This window comes from Heloderma suspectum, chromosome 5, assembly GCF_057233095.1.
Source record: "Heloderma suspectum isolate Gila_16-S chromosome 5, 16-S_ref, whole genome shotgun sequence".
Lineage (NCBI taxonomy): Eukaryota > Metazoa > Chordata > Lepidosauria > Squamata > Helodermatidae > Heloderma > Heloderma suspectum.
The window spans coordinates 29009682-29030512 of record NC_139462.1 but is presented as its reverse complement, the minus strand read 5'-3'; the positions used below and the strand labels follow the sequence as shown (position 1 = coordinate 29030512).

General features: G+C 43.7%; 1 protein-coding gene across 2 annotated transcripts in view; it reads right to left on the bottom strand.

The window, feature by feature from the left end:
- The window catches only part of PDLIM5 (PDZ and LIM domain 5), a 197883-nt gene extending 186544 nt beyond the window's left edge, over window positions 1-11339 (bottom strand). The window contains exons 1-2 of one of the 2 annotated variants that reach the window (XM_084855643.1): window positions 11206-11339; window positions 4794-4929 (exon numbers count right to left, since the gene is read on the bottom strand). In XM_084855643.1, the coding sequence (XP_084711769.1) occupies window positions 4794-4889 (96 nt within the window). In that variant the 5' untranslated portion in view covers window positions 4890-4929; window positions 11206-11339. The remainder of the gene's footprint in view (window positions 1-4793; window positions 4930-11205) is intronic. The other variant, XM_084855644.1, reaches the window with a different exon arrangement.
- Between the last annotated feature and the right edge of the window lie 9492 nt (window positions 11340-20831).

Here is a 20831-nt window from a genome sequence, read left to right as displayed (position 1 = left end):
TATACTGTTCATACACTTTTGAAATATTTGGACTGTTCTGGTGTTTTTAGCTTAAGACCCAAACTGATGAGTTTATCATAATATAACAAAATTACTGTCATTGAAAACCATTTGTTATACCCTGCAAAGGACAGCACATCACAGTTTTAATCCTGTATGTTTATAAGATAAATTAAGCCTAGCTAGGTTTCTAAAGTGTAGCCATATGTCCCTGTCTCCCACTAAGACACTCAATATTTGCACACATAGGTTCCAGTATTTGCTATGTCAAATAGCCCCAAGGTATCTCCAACTCTATATTTAAAGGGTCTTGTATGTCTCTTCCTAAAGCAAAATGAAGGAAACAGGATCACATGCTGTAGTGCCCAGTGGAAAGGGGCTAAGAGCTCCAAAGCCTACAAACAAGTAATGCACGCTCTCTTTAAGCCCAGCTCTTCATGCACTGACACTAGTGGGAAACATTACGCTCAGTCAATTTTTACAGAAACCAACCATAGTCAATGAGAGCAGAATTTTTGGTAACTCTAGCATTTATGTATGCCTTTCTACATTTTGCTCCTCCATGGTAACAGGAATATCTGAGGACTTTGGGTTGGGGGAAGAAAATGTTTGCAAATACCTTTGTTTCCCAATGCCTCTTGTACCTGCCACCACATCCAGAAGCTACAAGACACAGCAGCAGCAGCAGAAAGCCCACAAAGTGAGGAACTAACATCTGGCTGATCCAGGAGCCATTTCCAGGCCAGGGTCATTTCCTCTGAGACCTGCCCAGAGATTCACAGAGTGTTCATACATCTGAGTACGGGAGCAGGAGATGTGTCTCGCTTTTGCTCCTTCTTACTAAGTTTTGTGTCTTAAATGTAATTATAAGCTACCTCTAAAACTTTGGTTAGTAGGCAGTGTGTAAATATTCCAAACAAAATAAATGCCTACTTCAAAAAGCCATTATACGTTAAGAGCCTATGGTGACATTTCAATGTTGCTGTACTCTGAACTACACTTTAACTCTGCTAAGCATTTTGTTCCCAGCCACATTTTAGTTCTATTATATAGTTTCCAAGCCATTATATAGTTTTTTTTTCTCAGTGTATACCTGTACTGTGGAAGGTGCTCTGTACCATGCTTCTTCCATCCCAGCCACTAGTCCCTAAAACAAATATGATCCCATGGGACTCCCAAATCCAGGTATGTTCTTCTCAGCCTCACCCCACCATGATCCAGTCTCTTCACTGTACCATAAACTGAGATGAAAATAGCAGGCTTGCTATAGCAATAGTGGAGGTTAAAATGGCACAATATTTTTATACAGTTGCACAACTTGCAATTAGCATAGATCAAAGTCTCCTGCTGTCTCCACTCGTTTGAGCTTACTACACCTCAAGTCCAAAAGCTGAGGTCATTCCTTCCACTTCAGTCAGGTACCCAATACTACTAAAGCTGTTGGAGCAACACAGATGGATGAACACTTTCTTTGGGTGCTTTGTGAATGTCATTTGTTTTATGGATTCTCTTGGTAAGAATAAATCCATTAGGAACCAATTTCTATTAGTAACTGTGTTAAGAGTGCTGTTCTAAAGTATTTTTAAACTTAACTTACATGCAGCAGTGTTGCAATACCAGCTCCCAATACAAAGGCCATAAAAATAACTCACTCTTACAGCCTAGAATGAATTGCACTCATGACTGCCCCAAACCCAAGAAGGTCACAACAGACAGCAGGACCTTTGTAAAGGGCACATAAACAGCTCTGCTCCTTTGTTCATGCGTTTCTTTATCAGCATTTAATTAGCTAGCACTTCTGGCTATACTGGGAAGAGAGGAGCGCTGTGTTGTACACCCTGTTCTGATGTACCCGACACACAATGTAGTTAACTTCTATTATCAGAGAGGCAATTGATCAGCATACCAGAATGAAGTATATTAACTCCAGACTAAAGAGCAGGCCATAAAAAGGAACACACAATACACGTTAACTCCAACCTAAACTGGGAGGAATGCATAATCAAAGATCAGGCTTATTGGACATGAGTGCAATCCAGTTGGAACTAGTCCTACATACATACACACACACACACAGATGCATGCGTCACATTTACTTCAAAGGGATTTTGGACAGCAGAGGTTCCTAGTGGGTTATGTGTTGAGACTGAGCTCTCAGAAGAAAATAGTAAAACATACATGGTAGCTGACAGTTCTTCAGAAGAAGAAAGTGGGACTCTCAGGAGACAGTAGAAGTTGGTAGTTCAAAAAAACCCCTACAATGGCTTGAGGATCCTTAGATGGGGCTACCAAGAAGAACATTTTTCCTACCCTTAGGATTAGAACCAGAACCCTTAAAATAGTTTGTTTATTTAAACTTCTCAAGCGCAATATACAAATCAGTACAAAGAATCAAAACATTTAAAGGTGCAAAATATTAGTAAACAAATTTTCTTAAAAGTGAAAGCCATTCTGAGCAACTGAAGCCTAGTCCTAGAAAAAGAATATGGAGATAAGCTCTGAATATTCAGAAGGCGAATCAAGGGCAGATTTAAGTCTGAGACCAACAGGTATGTATCCATCTGTCCTCCCAAGGCTATCCACAGAACAGTCAAAACATTTGACCAAGCATACAGCTTATTTATTTAAACTACTGCTATACTGCTTGACATCCTAGGATCTCCAAGTGGTTTACATAGATATATAATAATATTATATAATGTAATTTTATTTATATTTATATATATATATATGTTATAAATTATGATTCTATATAAAAACCAATATAAGAACAGTATAAAACAATAAATATCTTTAAAACATTACAATAAAAGCAATAAAACACAGCAGTGTCACAATCAATTACAAGTCAGGGAAAGCCTAAGTGAACAAGGCATTTATTTATTTATGAAATTCCTACACCACCCAATAGCTGAAGCTCTCTTGAAGCTTGCCACAGTTTCCACCTCTTAAACCACATGTGGGAGAGTGTTCCAAATGACAGAATCTTGTAGACATCTACTCAGTTATATGTTCAGCCTATACTGATGAGTGCGTGGTTTTCTTGCGACTGTCAAAGTTACAAGCGGTATCCGTTACTGACCACCTATTTAAGTGAGCTGACATCACTCCCAGCTCTTCCCCCATGTTCCCACACTCTTCTGATGTCTTTATTTAGAGTTGCATTTCTCTTAAAATTCTGGAGAAAAGTAAAATTGTATTATAAACAGATTTCTATCATATATATATATATATATATATATATATATAATCTACAGTTGGTTGACTGCACATCCTTGACTATTCTTGTCAGCATATAAATATCACAAAACATTTCTTGAGGAAGTTACTTATGAAGAACAAGACTGGTACCCCAACTTCTAATCTTAGAACTTAAAAAATATATTAAGACTACACACAAGAATGAATTAAAGTTTAACAGTGCAATCCTATAAATATCTACTCAGAAGTAAATACCATTTAGTTCAATAAGGATTACTCCCAGCAGGTACTGGACTGCAGCCCAAGTTAGAGAAATCATCTTTGGTAAATAAAATGGTCAAGTATTGATTCACGAAGTTTGCAATCCTATGCGTGTAACAATCAGGAAACACAAGGAAGTTTAAAACCACACATTTAGGGTGCAATCCTATGCATGTCTAGACAGAAAAATGTCCTACAACTCCCAGCATGCCCCAGCCAATGGCTGGCTGGAGCATGCTGAGAATTGTAGGACTTTTTCTTTCCAAAGCGCTACAATTCCCAGCATGCCCCTAAATGTGTGGTTTTAAACTGCTCTGTGTTTCTGGTTTGCTACTTTACCCCATCTCCTTTGTATTTTCCTTGTCTATCTTAACCACCTGTTCACTCTCATCTTATGAGATCAGAAAATACTTTTACGCCATCTACCATCACCATACGCAAGGGCCCTTTTATGGATATTGTAATTTAAGCTTCCTTTTTATTGTAAGCATCATACTTTGCAAAAAGAAGTATGCTAGACTGAAATAGTAACAGGAAACTATTTTCTGGGTAGGAAGCCATAGGGTTGCCCTTTCACAACCACATTCCCTTACCCTAAGCAACACAGCATTTCCCTATTCAGTTACTAATTTTCCCAAAAGGACCAATTTGAGAAGGACTCAGGTGGCAGGAAAAGACCCCAGGTGCAACAAAGTAGACTACATGTCCCATTCCAAAACCACTTATACCAGGGGAAGGGAAGGACCCCCCCCCCCACACACACACACACAGCGCAGAAGCCAGATTTATAGCTAAGAATCTGGCTGTTGTTTTTTTAAAAAAACAACAACACCCCAATAATGGGGCTAGAATGTCTATTCCTGCAATATGTACTAAGTAAATACCCTGTCTAACTAAATATCCTATCCATAGACTACACCATTCAGAGAAGGGGTTTCCTTGTGGTGCCACTGCACTTTGGAACTCCTATTGTACGAAAGCCTGCCTGACACAAGTTCTAAGCAGGGTTACACAAATGCAGGTCCTGCTTAACGAATTCTCCTGTCATATTGTAGCTCAGATGCACATCAACAGAAAATAAGCACGCCCCAATGACGTATAATTTTAGATTCTCATACAAAAGCAATAGGAACTTTCCGTTAGCGATTATCTTAAATATTAAATGTTTGAAGACCGCTACCATCACATCAAGGTGAGACGCTACTCCTTCGCTCAAAGACAAGCTGAATTCCCAAGCTGCAAACAAACTGTGTGTCTTTGCACTCAGCAAGTAGATAATGTGACCCAAATCCCCATTTTCAGAAGCATAAAAGGAGGCAGAACACACTTACCCGAGAGATAGTCAGAGGCATGTTGAAATCTTTGCCACCTTGAAGCCTGAAACCCCAAGGAGCTGGACCAACCAAAGAGACACTGTAGTTGTTCATGACGCTTTGCAATCGAAGTCGAATTCCAGAAAATAAGTGTCTGTAAGAGAGGTTTAGAGATTATTTATAATACTGAACAAACACACACACAAAAGCAATAAAGACTTCAGATGCTAACATTTCATATACTTTCCAAGTAGACAGGCACAAGGGTTCAAGTTTCTTCCTGAAAGGGGCAGAATGAGGGCTAACAAACGTTAACTGGAAACTAGATCAGAAAAAGGTTGAAGATTACAGAACTAGAAAAGCCAGGAAGTTTAGTACTTGCCAGGTTTAGACCAGGGCAACAGGCAGCCTAAGGAAGAGGCTTTGAAGCTTGGGAGTACTCCCAGTCTCCCGACGAGATGTGTAGTGGCGTCTGTGTCAGAAGTGCTTTAATAGTTTCAGCTGGTCCCCCAATTGCACCCCTTCTGCAAGGATAGGGACTTTGCATTCTTGTTTGTATTACTATGATAGACTCTATCTGGGCTGCTCTTGAAGACTGTTTGGAAACCGCACCTAGTTCATAACTGATTGGTGTTCAATCAGAGAACCACATTACCATGCTATTCAAAACACTGCACTAGTTGCCTAGGAACTTCCAGGCAAATTTCAATGGGCCAATTTTGAGCTTTAAGTCCCTAGGATCAGAATATTTTATGGAGCACCTCTTCTCCATCAATACTCATGAAGATTTTCAGCATACATCTTGCTCTGTGTGGCCTCTAAGACCAACCACAGCCTACATTAGACTACGCTATGCAGAGAAGGGGTTTCCTTGTGGTGGCACTGCACTTTAGAACTCCTTTTGTGAAAAAGCCTGCCTGGCACAGGTTCTAAGAAGGGTTACACAAATGCAGTCTGCTACTGGTTGCAGTCTCCCAGCCAGAAACCTTTTCTTGACAACTGCATCTATGGATAAGGATGAAGCAAGTTATCAATCCACTTCCTCAAACCTTCCATGAATCAAAGAAGAAGAGTCTTTTGCTCTTTTCCAAGTAGTGAGACAAGTGCTTCCCTCCACATTCTGGCACATGAAAATGGCTCAGGGAGGAGAACACTTGGCCTCTTACTTTGCACGATATTTGGAAATGGCAAGAATCTCTCTCAGCAAGGGGAATGGCCATTTTCTCACTTTCCGATGGGTATTTTGGTGGTCAAAAAACACCACAACAAGAGGAGAAGGTGCTTATGTGTCCCAAACCAGAATATTCCAAGGATGCACCCAAAAAACCTTTATTATGTTGAAAGGACTTTCCTTCCTCAGGGGCTATAATTGAAATGTCATTGCAAAATGTTAACAGTTTTAAGAACTCCTAAGATCTGTAACCATGTCTAAAAAATTACAACAATAAATGCCCAATCTCATCTGATCTCAGAAGCTAAGCAGGGTCAGCCCTGGTTAGTACTTGAATGGAATCAGGCTTCCTGAACTGAGCAGGGAGTTGGACTCAATGGTCTTGTAGGCCTCTTCCAACCCTATGATTCTATACCAAAATGTGTCCACACCATTTTGGGCACCTGAGAATATTTTCTCTTCTGTTTTGGAAAAGCCACCTTCAATACCTGGAGAGATTCTTCCCATGTTTGCGTGCTTCCAAGCCTAGCATAAAGCGAGAGTTTCCCCTCTCTGAGTCATTTGGTCAAGCCAGAGGGCAGCAGTTAGAGAAACCATAAATACTGGCCGCCTCCCAAGACAAGACAAAGTCTGTGGACTCCGGCTCTTAAATTTCAGGAAGCTACAGAAGATCTTTGTTACTTCCAAGTGTTAATTTCTGGGTACTAATTTGTTTGCAGTTCAGCTACTGTTATACTCTTTGTTTTTCTACATTGCCAATACTGTTAGAAAGGTGGGAATATAAGAAAAAATATCCATCTTTCCTGAAAAAAATGTTTCTACTTGATCCTAAATATGGTGAGGATGAAAACAGGCTTTAGGGCGCAATCCTATCTAGATAGGTGGCCGACTCTGAACTCGGAGGCAAGACAGGAGAAGCAAGGGGGAATCTTTCCCTCTGCACCTCTCCTGCCCTGCTATTACTGCTAGACAGCCAATTTCGGCTGTCTAGCTGCAGGGGGCCAAGTGGGAGAGGAGGCTGCTGTACGACAAGCAGGATGTTTCGTACAAGCAGATCCACTCTTCCCGCCCCGGAACACCCCCAGCCCCACCCCTTTTCAGCCACTCCACGCTCCTCTTCTGAGCACGGAGGACGGGGCTTCTTCACACTGCCTCAGAGGCAAGCGCGGATGTGGGGGGAGGTCAGTTTTCTGGGAACCGACCTCAGTGCATGGGCTCCGAGGTAGGTTCCCGGAAAACAGCATATACTATGGCCGTCCAGCCGCTGTCTAGCGGCCATAAGATTGCTCCCTTAGTGCCTGAGCCAAGGGGAATACTTCATACCTGGTCTGATTAATACAAACCAACAAGCCCGGGCTTGCTAGCACTGAGCTGTGAACCAATACATCTGCAGGGCACCAGGTTGGGGAAGGCTGAAATATGTATTTATATACCGCTTTTTCGGTGAAGTGGTTCTGAAAATAAATTCCAGGCTGCACCACAAATTAAGCTCTGGATGTTGGCCTCAGTTCAGAGGCTCTAGCCAAGTCTATCAGAGTCTTCTCATTCTCTTCTGAAGGGGAAATGCTTCGCGTGCAAGTACAATGCAAAACGCCTGGCATTTGCCCATTATACAATGCACTGAACACCTTGGATACAAAGGGTTCTAGATGATGTCTGTTCTGTTTCCAGGGGTCTGAAACAACTCAAACATCATAGAAAAGGAGCTTCTAGCAGTCTACCTTCCCCAAATCCTTGCACACTATTTCTTTGTAGACATAGTGGACTGAGCCAAGTATTAAGTGGCACTTCTCCTTCAATCTCACCTCAGGGAGAGGAAGGAATCATTTTCTCACTGCCTTAAGTCAGACAGCAGGATAAAATCCAAGCATGAACTAGAAAATAGGACTCATGTCCTACTTGTGGGTTTCTCACAGGCAAATAGTTGGCCACTGTGTAAGCAGAATGTTAGACAAGATAGGCCTTTGGTCTGATTCAGCATGGCTCTTCTTAAGTTAAAGCAAGTGTGTTATGTAAGCATAACCTTTTTTCCGTTAGTAAAATAATTACATAATTTCTTATTTAACTGTTGCCCTAAGCTCAGGGTAAAAGGATGAAAAGAGAATTGGAACCTGTGTACTTATACACACGAGTTACAATACTAAGCAGTCATGCATGCTTAATTATCAACATCCTTGATAATTTAATTTCTGCTGACCTCTGGATTTCTTGATCTCAGTCTAGCCATAAGTATAAGTCAATACTTAACACACTTTTAAAGCACCAGCCTTTTAAAGTTAGGTGATCAAGAAATCTGTACTTTCTGAAATGGTATCATAATTAAGATACAATTAAGATTTAAGAATAATCTTAAATGGAATAATTGAAACATCCTTTTTCTTGAGCTTTGTGGATTTAGTAACACCAGCATATGAACATTGTGGCAAGGAGAGTTACAATAAGCAGAAAAATGATGTTGAGTTTTCCAGTTTATTTAGTCAAAACTCTCCTCATGAAATACTTTAACTCTTGACACAAAAAGCAGTAGTCACATAAAGTTACATAACACAAAACAATTTGCAAGTGAAATATTTTCACATGAAGCCTAAGGCACATTTTTTTTTTGAAACTGAAAGATTTATTGTTAAAATACTTATTTTGGACACTGAACATCACATCAGACAAAATACTGTCATATTGCCTAGGTAAAGCTGTCTTCTATTTTTATATATTTGAAAGACTAAGAGGTTGCACAGACTGTAAAATGAAACCAGAACATGATCCTAAAGTTACTTAGTATTTAAGATGGAACTTCAGTTCAGCAAGCAATTTTGGGAGGGTTATAAAGGTTGAGTCTAATTTCCTTAGAGCATGTTTGTGCGCGCGCGTGTGTGTGTGTGTGTGGGGGGCAGTGTAGCAAACGAACAAAACTGCAAACAAGGTTTTGTATACCACAACAATTATAGCAAGGTTTCCTCAGTCTTTAGCACAGCAAGCCTCCCTAAAAGAAAAAAAGTGCGCACCTCCAAAACTAAGGTTTCCAAATACACACAAACTCTCTTGGCTGGCAAATGGCAAGATTTCTGGTATGTCACTGGTTGCAGGAGTGAGCCTTACTGCTAGGAAGAATTTTCCCATTTCTCTGTCAACTACAAAACCCAAGCCAGAGATGCGCTACTACAGTTAGGGGTTCAGAACCCAGAATACCAGAGGTCAGCAAGGTTCTTCAATCTCTATTTACTCCATAACCTTATAGAAGCAGCTCACCTCTGTTTCTAAGAACCACTGGATTACAACACTGCCTATAATAAAAAAGAATAAGGCTATCAGATTTTGGAAATTGCACAATGCACATTAGTGGTTGTTTGGAACAATGGATGGTAGTTATTTGGGCCAATACAGAAAACAAGCATAAAGGCCTGTGCTTCACCATTATCTACCATCTTTGTTTCACCTCAAAGTTCTTTGGAAGTTGGAATAACTTTTTCCTCTTATCTTAGATACTCGTTTTGACAATGTTCAAGAACTCACACCAGGAGATGCAGTCAAGCTACATTTAGGGTGCAATCCTATGCATCTTTAGACAGCAAAAAGTCATACAACTTCTGTAGGACTTTTGCTGTTTAAACATGCATAGGATTGTACCCTTAATCCCTTGAGTTTCTCACATCCAATATCCAATATACTAGATCATACTATTTTAAATTCCAACCGATTTTTCTTCCTCTACTAATGAGTAAATATGGAAGAAAGCACCTAAAAGTGCTTTGATGGAGTAAAGAATTCATCTGAATTTTGCTGAAATAAGCAAGAACTATCAGGAATCCAGGACCTTATCTGTGGATCTTTTAGAGGACAAAAGTAAAGATGTTTTTTTCATTGCAATATCTCCCGTCTCTGCTAGAAACAACTTGGAGGATACTACATAAAAGCTTCATAAAGAAGTCAACTACTTGCAAAAGCCAAGATAATTTTTTTTTGGTAAATCTTACATTATACTAGCTTGCACACTAAAAGACAGGCCAGATAACATGTTTATATAGCTGAAACTAAAGAAGTGATGCTGCTTCTGTCATAATGCAGAGCACACCACAGAACCTGTCAGCTACAAGGCAGGGGGAAAATCCCTTAAGAATAAGCCATTTAGGGTGCAATCCTATGCATGTTTAGACAGAGAAAAGGCCTACAACTCACAGCATTCCTCAGCTGGCTGGCTGGGGGATGCTGGGAGTTGTAGGCCTTTTCTCTGTCTAAACTTGCATAGGATTGTGCCTTAATCAACTTCAGGATTTCTACTTTTCTATTTGGCACTTGCCTAGTTCCTGATAACAAGGAGGAAGCAGGGCCAACAATCCCTCCCCCTTCAACCACAACCTGCCCTGCCCTACCCTACCCTGCTATGAATGTGTCCTTTACAGTCTTTACAATGTCCGGAATTACTGATTTTCCAGCAGGTTGCACAAACAGCTAGGTAAAGTTCTGCTAGTGAAATAGGACTGCGGTGGGGGAGAGACAGTCAGACAGAGAGAAAAGCAACCCAAAATACGAGCCAGCTCTCACCAAGCTTCAGTCCTGGCACCTACCAAACAAAATTAAGCTGGCTGCTCATTTGCCATATTTCAGCTCCCTGATCACAGGTGTTTTGAAAGGAGTGCGGGAGGGGGAGAAAAAAGGCACTAACCCTAGACCGCTTTTTTCTTAAAAGGCGGAAAGGAGGGGGGAGGGGATCAGAAAGAGAAAGAATTCAGAACTAACGAAGGAACTGATCTTGTTAGGGCATAAAAAGCAAAGTGAGTTGCTGCTGCTGCCCGCTAGTCTTAGGCTGATTTTCTCCACTGAACTCGCAGCTTTCTCTTCCCTTCCCTAGACCCAGCCAGACTCACAGACTTTATCACACACGCGGGTCTCCGTCCCCACAGACGCGACGCAGAATGCAGCCGGCGCCTCGGGAGAAAAAGAGGATCCCCCCCCCCCCCCCGCGCCGCCGCCTTTCCCCAGTTCTGCAAGGTGGTGGAAATGCTGCCGCTGCCGAAGCACCTCTCCTCCCGCAGACTCTCAGGAAGCCGCCCCCCGCCGGCGCCCCCAGTGCCCACGCGCGGCTCCTCTGGGTCGGTGAGGAGCTTCCCCTGACGCAGCCCTCGCGCCGCCGGGGTGCTCCCCCGAGCCCCTAACCTGACGCGCCCCTAACCTGACGCGCCTTTGCTTTTCAAGGAAAGCCCTCACGCGGTCGCCCCTGCGAAGTTCCCTTCTCCCCCACCCACGCCAAGCCCCTCGACTCACGTCCGAGGCGGTGGCGGCTGCCTTAGGCGCGCACAGTCACAGAAGGCGCACGGCACCGAGGACGCGCGGGCGCGAGAGCAAACTCCGAGCCGACGCGCTCTCGCCTCGGGCTCTTGTTTGCACTTCCGCCCCTTTTCTCCGGGCTCCTCCCTTCTCCGGCTCAGGAGGGACGGGAAAGTTCTGTCCAGCTGAGAGAGCAGGAAACCTGCCAGAGAGAGAGAGAGAGAGAGAGAGAGAGAGAAAGAGAGAGACGCGCGCGCACGAGCGCGGGCAGGCGAAGGAATAAATGTCTCGCCTGAGCCCCGGCGCTGGAAAGCCAAGAGAAAGCCAGCTTTACAGGCCGGGCGGCCCCCTTTTGTGTACGTTTACTCAGAAGTAAGTTCCATTGCATGCATAAGGTTGCATAAGTCTTAAACCGAACGAAAGTTTAGGCTCGAACTTGTTAAAGTGAACCACGTCCTAGACCTATTAAGAACAGAACGTTAAGCATATATTTTAGACTGTAATTCTCTAGTCACTTACTTGGAAGTAGGTCATCGTAGTGGGGCTTACTTTTTTCCATCAGTAAAAAAAAAAAACCGGGACTGGGTAAATCGAGGATCCTTGAAATCAAAAATGGATCCTCATGATGGCATATGATTTTTAAAGGGGAGACCCACAAAACCACCTTCTGCCTCCATGGACTGAATCAGAAAAATCACGGATCCACCACTCGTGGGCGCAGCCACGGTGCAAAAACGTGGATTTTCGGCAGGGATTCTCGTAATTTCGTATGATTTTTGCAGACCGAATCCCCCAACTGAACCATGAAAATCGGGTCTGCCACTCGGTGCCGCCACAGCGCAAAAATGTGGTTTAGAGGCAGGGATCCACAAGGATCCTCATGATTTTTAGAGGGAAAATCCCCAAACCACAATCTAATCGCAGACTACATCTGCCTGCAAGGACTATACCATGAAAATCACAGATCCACCACTCGTGGGCACAGCCACGATGCAAAAACATAGATTCTTGGCAGGGATCCTCTTGATTTCATACGATTTTTACAGAGCAAATCCCCCAAACCACAATCAAATCAGAAAGTGCGTGCGTCTGCCTCCATGGATTGAAGCAGAAAAGTCAGGGATCCACTACCTGTGGGCACAGCCACAATGCAAAAACATGGATCCAAGGCAGGGATCCTCATGATTTTTACAGGAAAAGCCCCCCCCCCCCAATCATATCACATAACACATCTATGCCCAGAGAATGAGTGACAAAAAACATAGATTTAGGGCTTCATAGCACCGTCATGTTGTAAAATCATGGATAAGATGCAAAATTCAATATGGATCCCCTAAATTTTTACATTGGTCCCTCACCCCTAACCCCCCCAATCAAAGCACAGAACTCGTCTTTGTCCTAGGATGCACACTAAGAATCCCAGATCTGCTGCTTCAACTCAAATGGTGTGAACCATTTATGCAAGGCATGGATCCTGATGGGTCATCTGGATTTTATATGTAGTGCATCCAAAATCATAGCTGAATATCACAAAGCAAGGCCATGTCAGTGGCATGGATCCTATATTTCTCAGATCCAGGATGGCAAGAAATAAAATAGATTCAAGATGCAGTTCCTTATGGGTCAAGTGGATATAGTGTCCCCACAAATGCACCATTACATCACAGATCACATCCATGGCCATAGAGCAAAGTATTAAAATTATTGATCCTGTACTTCGTGGAGCAAGCATGATGTAAAAACATGAATCCATAACAATCACACTCCTATGCTTCACAGAACCACCATGGCATAAAAACATGGATTTAGGGCATGGGTCCTAAAGTTTTTGTTTTTACAGAAGATGCCGCCAAAATCACCATCAAATCACAGATCATGTCTGTGTCCAGGAACTGAACCATAGAAGGTCGTTAAGTCTAATCTGCTGATCTGCCCCCTTCCAGGAATGAGTGTTTCCGCTCATTTTGGGTTGAACCCCAGAAGTGCTAAATCACCAGTAGTGGCCACTGTGGAACAAAACTGGTGGGGCTGGCTGCACGCACAGGATGCATTGGATTCTGCCTCTGGTCATGTAGAAGTTAGAAAATGCAGCATTCCAACAGTCAATTGATTTATTTTCCCCTTCTTCCTCTCATATTGTGGTTGAACTAGTAGCCATCCAGTTATATTGGTGGATGGCTCCCAGGCTACTGTCAGGTGCCAGTTTTCTGGAGCAAATTGCTCCTATATTGTTTAAGCTGCATTGGCTCCTGGTATGTTTCCATGCCAAATTCAAAATGCTGGTCTTCATCTTTGAAGCATTTTGTTCAGTTGTTCAGTCGTGTCCGACTCTTCGTGACCCCATGGACCATAGCACACCAGGCCTTCCTGTCCTCCGCTCTCTCCCGGAGTGTGCTCAAGTCCATATTCATTGCATCGGTGATGCTATCTAGCCATCTCATCCTCTGCCGTCCCCTTCTCCTTTTGCCTTCAGTCTTTCCCAGCATCAGGGTCTTTTCCAGAGAGTTTTCTCTTCGCATTAGGCAGCCAAAATATTTGAGCTTCAGCTTCAGTATCTGTCCTTCCAATGAGCAGTCAGGGTTGATTTCCTTTAGGATTGACTGATTTGACCTCTTTGCAGTCCAGGGGACTTGTAAGAGTTTTCTCCAGCACCACAGTTCGAAAGCATCAATTCTTTGGCGCTCAGCCTTCCTTATAGTCCAGCTCTCACAGCCATACGTTACTGCTGGGAAAACCATAGCTTTGATTAGACGGACCTCTCAAACAATATTATGTGAAGGACCATGAGCCTCCATATGGTCAAGCCCACTTGTTTAAAATCTGGAGGGAGGGTTCTGCTTCACATTCTGCCATGGTCTGAGGTTACCTTCATTAGTACAGTGGACGGGACCTTCTCTGTGTTGGCAACAAAGCTTTGAAACTGTCTCCCGTGGGAGATGTGCCTGGCCTCTTATTCTGCCTTCTGAGAAATGGTGAAGAGCATCCTTCTTCAGCAGGCTTTTAATGATAATTGAAACTGTGGTTTGTATCCCCCTGGATCTGTATATTTGCTCTCTTTACAGGCATTGGTGCTGTTTTGTATATTATTATACAATAATATATTGGTGCTGTTTTGTACATTATTTTATTTTGTAATTGTTGGTGTTGTATTGCTAGTTATGTTGTATTGCTAACTGACTTGCCACTTCGTAGCAGAAAAAGAGTAGAGAAATAAAATAACATACTTTTAGTTAGGGATGTTGGCAAAATCTGCAATGGAATAAAATGAGTTCAGATTTCTGTTTCTCTGACCTGCGGATTCTGCTGCGAACTGGCTTCTTCTGCATGGAGTCTGTGGTCATCCAGACCATTATTTTACTTTGGGGGGAGATTTGCATTAGCGCTAATGCATACTTGCAATAATGTGTTAGTGCACATTAGCACTCATGAGCATTAGTGAGAATGTGCATTTGCACAAGTGGAAGATAATTTTCGTAGAAAGTAATCCAATTCCATCAGTGAGTGGCCAACAGAATTAAAGACACCTGACAAACACAGATGGAAAGCTCTAACAAAATCTGTACATGCCTGCTTGTATTGGATTACCTGCAGGTGAATGTGAGCTGTAATTAGATGGTGGATGTGTAATTAGATGGTGGATGTGCCTCCAAAAACCATGAAAGTACATTAGATCTCGTGCCTCAGAGATAGGTTTTTATATCATTATGATTACATGGTGAGGCTTGTGTGCAAGAATCATGAGCTTTTGATCAAAGCTTTCACAGAGTGGTGTAGCAGCATGCTGGATCCATGCTGATTTTTATGGTGCACTCCATAGATAAGCATGTAAAGTTAAGGGTGACTTAACATTTGATTTTAGGTGTTTCATGTAAAAACTATTAAGATGATTCATGGGGATCCCTTCCCCATATACCTGTTGTTGTTGTTCCGTGGGTATACGTTGCTCCAATAGATACGTGCTTTTTAGAGGCCAACGAGCATCGAAGGATGATAGCTGATTTGATTATGGATTTGGAGAGAGAGGCCTGATAAACATATCACAACAATCCTGGGTTGTGAGTGTGGCAGCGTGCTGGTGAACACTGCCTGATCACCTCTGCTGTGAATGGGAACACCAAAACAACCAGTTGTGACATGAAACCAAGAATGCTGGTTTGCTTATTCACGATCAACCCAGAGAAATAAGCCTCGGTTTGGTTTGGGGTCATTTATAGAATCATAGAATAGTAGGGTTGGAAGGGGCCTACAAGACCATCGGGTCCAAACCCCTGCTCAGTGCAGGAAACCAAGTCAGAGCATCCCTGACAGATGTCTGTCCAGCTGTTTCTCAGGCTTGTTCTGGAAGAGACAAGCCAGACTTTCTTGTTTGCCACATCATGACAAACAACCCAAGGACGAAACGTTCCTGAATTATTTAGCTGCTCTGACTCACAGCAGGAGATCAGGCAGCGTGCACTAGCATGCTCACTCATTCCTAAAAACCCAGGGTTTTAAAAAAGGAATTACAGGATCCAAAATTTGTAAGGTTCAGTTCTGAGGATACGTGCCTTGAATCAATGTTTTTGTACTGTAGCGGATTGGTCAAGTACAGGATCAGTAATTTCATTCAGTACATAGGCATCCATGTGAGCTATGATTTGACCATGGTTCCATGTGGATCCTATATAAAATTCCTATCCATTTGTTATGTGCCTCTGCCCACAAGTGGCAGATCTGCCATTTTTCTGGTTCAGTCCATGGAGGCAAATGTGCTCTGTGATAGGATGGTAGTTTGCGGGATTTCTCTGTAAAAATCATATGAAATCAAGAGGATACCGGCCTCTGATCCATGTTTTTGCACTGTGGCTGCAAAAGCCATTAGTGGCAGATCTGTGATTTTTCTGATTCAGTCGACAGGGGCAAATGTGCTCTGTGATATGATGGTGTTTTGGGATATCTTTATTGTAAACATCATGAGGATCCCTGAGGATCCCTGCCATGGATCAAGTTTTTGTGCCGTGGCTGAGCTCATGAGTGGTAGATCCATGATTATTCAAGTTCAGTCCATGGAGGCAGATGTGCTCTGTAATATGATGGTGTTTTGGGGAATCTTTCTTGTAAAAATCATGAGGATCCCTGCCTTGGATCCCTGTTTTAGTGACGTGGCTGTGCCCACGAGTGGTGGATCCCTGTTTTTTCTGGTTCAGTCTGTGGAGGTAGATGTGCTCTGTGATATGATGGTGGTTTGGGGGAATTGCTCTGTAAAAATCATATGAGATCAAAGGAGTCCCTGCCAAGGATCCCTGTTTTTGCATGGTGGCTGCACCCACGAGTGATGGATCCATGATTTTTCTGGTTCTGTCTGTAGAGACAGATGTGCTCTGTGACTGGATGGTGGTTTGGGGGGGTCTCCCCTTTAAAAATCATATGAAATCATGATGATCCCTTTTTGATTCCCTGGATACTTCTTTTACTTTCTTCCATACACCCCCCCCCCCAAGATCAGGCTGTAAATTCGGTTCCAAACTTGTGCATAATTATTTGGGGGTATGCCCCATTAAAACCAATCGGTTGTACTGGATCCCCAACATCCACCAACCAGCTGCAAAAGACATTCACTGGGAATGACAGAATGGGTGCCTCTGGGTACATCTGAGCCTAGGACTTGGTTTTCAGTGCCAGAACTGAAATGAGCTCACAGTGCTTTCACACCCAAGTCTACTTCTGGTTACCCCAAGCTTTCTTCACTTCAGCAGCCTAATTTAGGTGTGAAAAATCGCTGTGTTGTTGCAAGTGTTAAACAAGTAGGGCTCAGAAATCCTTGGTGATCTATTGCCAATCACTCAGAGATCTACCTGGGTCTGTCCAACCTTGCCCTAGCAGGCATCATTTTAGGAGAGTCGGGGGCGGGGGAATGCCTCTTTTAAAGTGGCGCTTGCCACCTGCAATTTTTCCTTAATAATGGTAATAAAATTAATATTTTTTTTTCGAAAAAGAACCTTCTGCCTAACCAGTTGGAGTCACCTTGATTAAAAGGATTTAACAACAACAACAGTTTAACTGATTAAGATTAATTGTAGCCTTAAGGCAGGGCTGGGCAATTTGTGGCTCTCTGAATGCAATTCCCATCATCCCTCATGATTGGCCATGCTGGCTAGGGCTGATGGGAGTTGTAGGCCAAAACATCTGGTGGGCCACATGTTCTTTGGGCCACCATGCCCACCTTGGCCTACTTCTAGATTGTTGTAAATGGTTATGTGGAGCAGAGGCAGTATGTGGAGTATTTAGGTTGTTGGACTAGGACTGGGAGAGACCAGGATCAAGTCCCCATTCAGCTATAAAGCTCACTGGGTGACTTTGGTCCAGACATCTCCCTCAGCCCAACCTCCTTCAGAAGGTGGTTGTTAGGATGAAGTGGGGGTGGGGATGGGGGTGGGAAGAACCATGTATGACTTCCAAACTGATGTCCTTCAGATGTGTTGGACTACAACTCCCAGTATGCTCCAGCCAGCCATGAATCTTGCGCATGCTGGGAGTTGTAGTTCAATACATCTGGAGGGCATCTGAAGGCTACTTTTTTACGCAGCGCATAGTTAAACTATGGAATTCGCAACCATAAGATGTGATGATGGCCACCAATTTGGATGGCTTTAAAAGGGGGTTAGACAAATTCCTGGAGGAAAAGACTATCAGTGGCTACTAGTCGTGATGGCTATATGCTACCTCCAGTATCAGTGGCAGTTTGCCTGTGTACACCAGTTGCTGGGGAACTTGGGTGGGAGGGTGCTGTTGCACTCGTGTCATGCTTGTGGGTTTCCTGAGGGCAGCTGGTTGACCACTGTGTGACAGAGTGCTGGACTAGATGGACCCTTGGTCTGATCCAGCATGGGTCTTCTAATGTTCTTTTGATATATAGTGCCTTGATCTCCATGAAGGAAAAGCAGGATAAAAAAATAAGTGGCCGAATTACAAAAACAAAGGATTTGTTTTGGATTAGTCAGCTATCCCTCCTCCCTGCCCGTAACAATGTTCTAGAATGCTGACAGATGCCTTGTTTGACTTTGTACCAGACTAGATTACCAGACTTGAAAAATAACTTATGTTACCAGCATGCTGGGTCATGTCAGTCTTTCCTTACCACCCACAGTGACGTACACATTCATCACCTCCTGGCTGAATGAAAGGAATTCACTGTCTGCTGTACAAATCTGTCATAAGTAAGCATGTTAATCTCTGCTTCAGACATGATACTAGTCCCCTGCCAGTCCCTGTGGCTGACAGGGATGAACACAGGACCAAGGAGGCCTGGGTAATCTGCATGGATGCTCTCTCATAGTAAACAAGATCTTTCCCATCCCCTGCTGGGGCACATCCCCAGTTACGTGCTTCAAGGTCAAACCAGGAGCACAGAAAATGGCTAAACATACCATATCCAAGGCTAGTTCATACAGCCACAGTCTTGCTTAGCAGCCAGTTCAAATCAACTATGTGGAAACTGTTGTGTTGTAAACTGTGGAACCTTCAGTTATTACCACACCCTTGTGCCTTCATCTCACTTCCACCTTCTCTTTCCCACCTGCTCTGATACATGGACTCCAGTTGCAGCCCTGTCAGTACCGTGGCCACTGCATCCCCTGCACACAAAAGGCCTGTGACAGTCAGACCAACCCAGCAGTGACTGGCCTGTGTGCCTCTGCAGTGAATGGCCCAGAGAGATAATGCCCTGGATTTTCCTGCCTGCTTTAGTAAGTGGTGCAGATGCTGGAACTATCAGTTACCTCAGTGAATGCTTATTCCCAAGCCTGCACTTGCTGAGGTAACACGAAGGGAAAGGGAGGGCAAAATTAGATGAGGAGAATTGGTGGATGGCAGAGGAAATGCTTGATCGTTCCCACACAATCAATGCTGTCCTGAAAATGCCCTTCCCCCCACTCCCCACTCCAGATTTATTCCCATGAACCCAGGTAATCAGAGACAAGTTAGAACAAGGGACAGCAGGGAAGAATTTGGTGGGCGTGACAACAGTTAAGCACCCTCCTCCTGCTTCCCAGTTTTGACCCAATTCTCACTTAATGACTAACAGTGGGTTAAATTTAGTTAGTCAGGGACTTAGACTTAGTTAATCAGGGCCACACTGGAGTGAGCGAGCACAGTGCCTCCGCTGAGCTTGCCACTTCCTCACACTCACCGCTTCTGCTTTACACCCACTTTTCTAAATATCTCAGGGTTGTTTGGCGTGACATATGAACTCGGCACTGTCACGTTCTCTTGGCCCCCTCCTTCTACATGCACACACACAAGAAGAGAGGCTTCAGTCTCATGCCTTTAATTCACTATCAACAGGTTCATTACAGATGCAAGTCTTTCAAGACTCTCAGGCTACAAAGGAATACAGCTGCTTCATTTACAAATGACCACAGGGGATCCAAATGGGAGCTACGATGTTGCCAGCAGTGTGAAACAAGAATTTGCTGGCTAGAATAACTTAGGGAGGGATGCCCCTCCCTTCCAGTGATGCTCCCCTATGTCGACCCTCATGCATCGTCAACCGGGTCGATCGTCTGAGCTCTGCCTCTAGCTTTTCCCGCTTCGCTCTGCGCCGCAGTCTAGCATCCCTCATCTCACACCCTGCACTCTTCTCCTCCTCCTCCTGGGTTCTCACGGGGGGGGGGGGGGCTTCAGGCCTAGCCATCTGTATGTTAGCATCCTGAGAAGCACGGCTTTCCATATCTGAACTTGTTTGGGAAGATGCCTCCCCCTATTCTGCCCATTCCCCTTCTGAATCTGAACTGCTAACTATCTCCATACACTCAGAATCAATCCTTACAGGCACTTTGGGTTGCTGAGAGAGAAGCAACTCAGAGTTTTAACCCAACAATAAACCATAGGTTTAATCTCTGGGTTGTTTCCTTCTCACTAAGTTCGCCTGTCATAAACATCATGGGGTGTTCCTGGGTTGTTTAGCAAAGTAGAAGAGGAGACAGCATCTTCGCTTGCCCTGGCATGGCCCCAGCTAACTATGGGTGGTTTAACCCATAGTTATGTGTGAAGTGGGTCTTTGACATTATAAGGCAAACACACCAGAGCAAGCCCAAGACACTTTGTGCCTGAGGTGGAGCACCTATGCTGTCCACCCTGCTCACAAGTCCAGGGTGCATTGTCAAGTTATTCTGGCATCTGAGGCAGAAAATCCTGTATTTCATAGAATCATAGAATAGTAGGGTTGGAAGGGGCCTACAAGACCATCGAGTCCAACCCCCTGCTCAATGCAGGAATCCAAGTCAGAGCATCCCTGACAGATGGCTGTCCAGCCTCGTCTTGAGCGCCTCCAGTGTGGGAGAGCCCACCACCTCCCTAGGGAATTGGTTCCATTGTCGTATTGCTCTAACAGTCAGGAGGTTTTTCCTGACGTTCAGCCAGAATCTGGCTTCCTGTAACCTGAGCCCATTATTCCGTGTCCTGCACTCTGAGATGATCGAGAAGAGATCCTGGCCTTCCTGAATTTATTTATTCATTCCATTTATATCCTGCCTTTCCTCCAAGGAGCCCAAGGTAGCATACACAATCCTCCTCTTCAATTTATTCTCACAACAACCCTGTGAGGTAAGTTAGGCTGAGAGTTGGTGAGTGGCCCAAAGTTACCC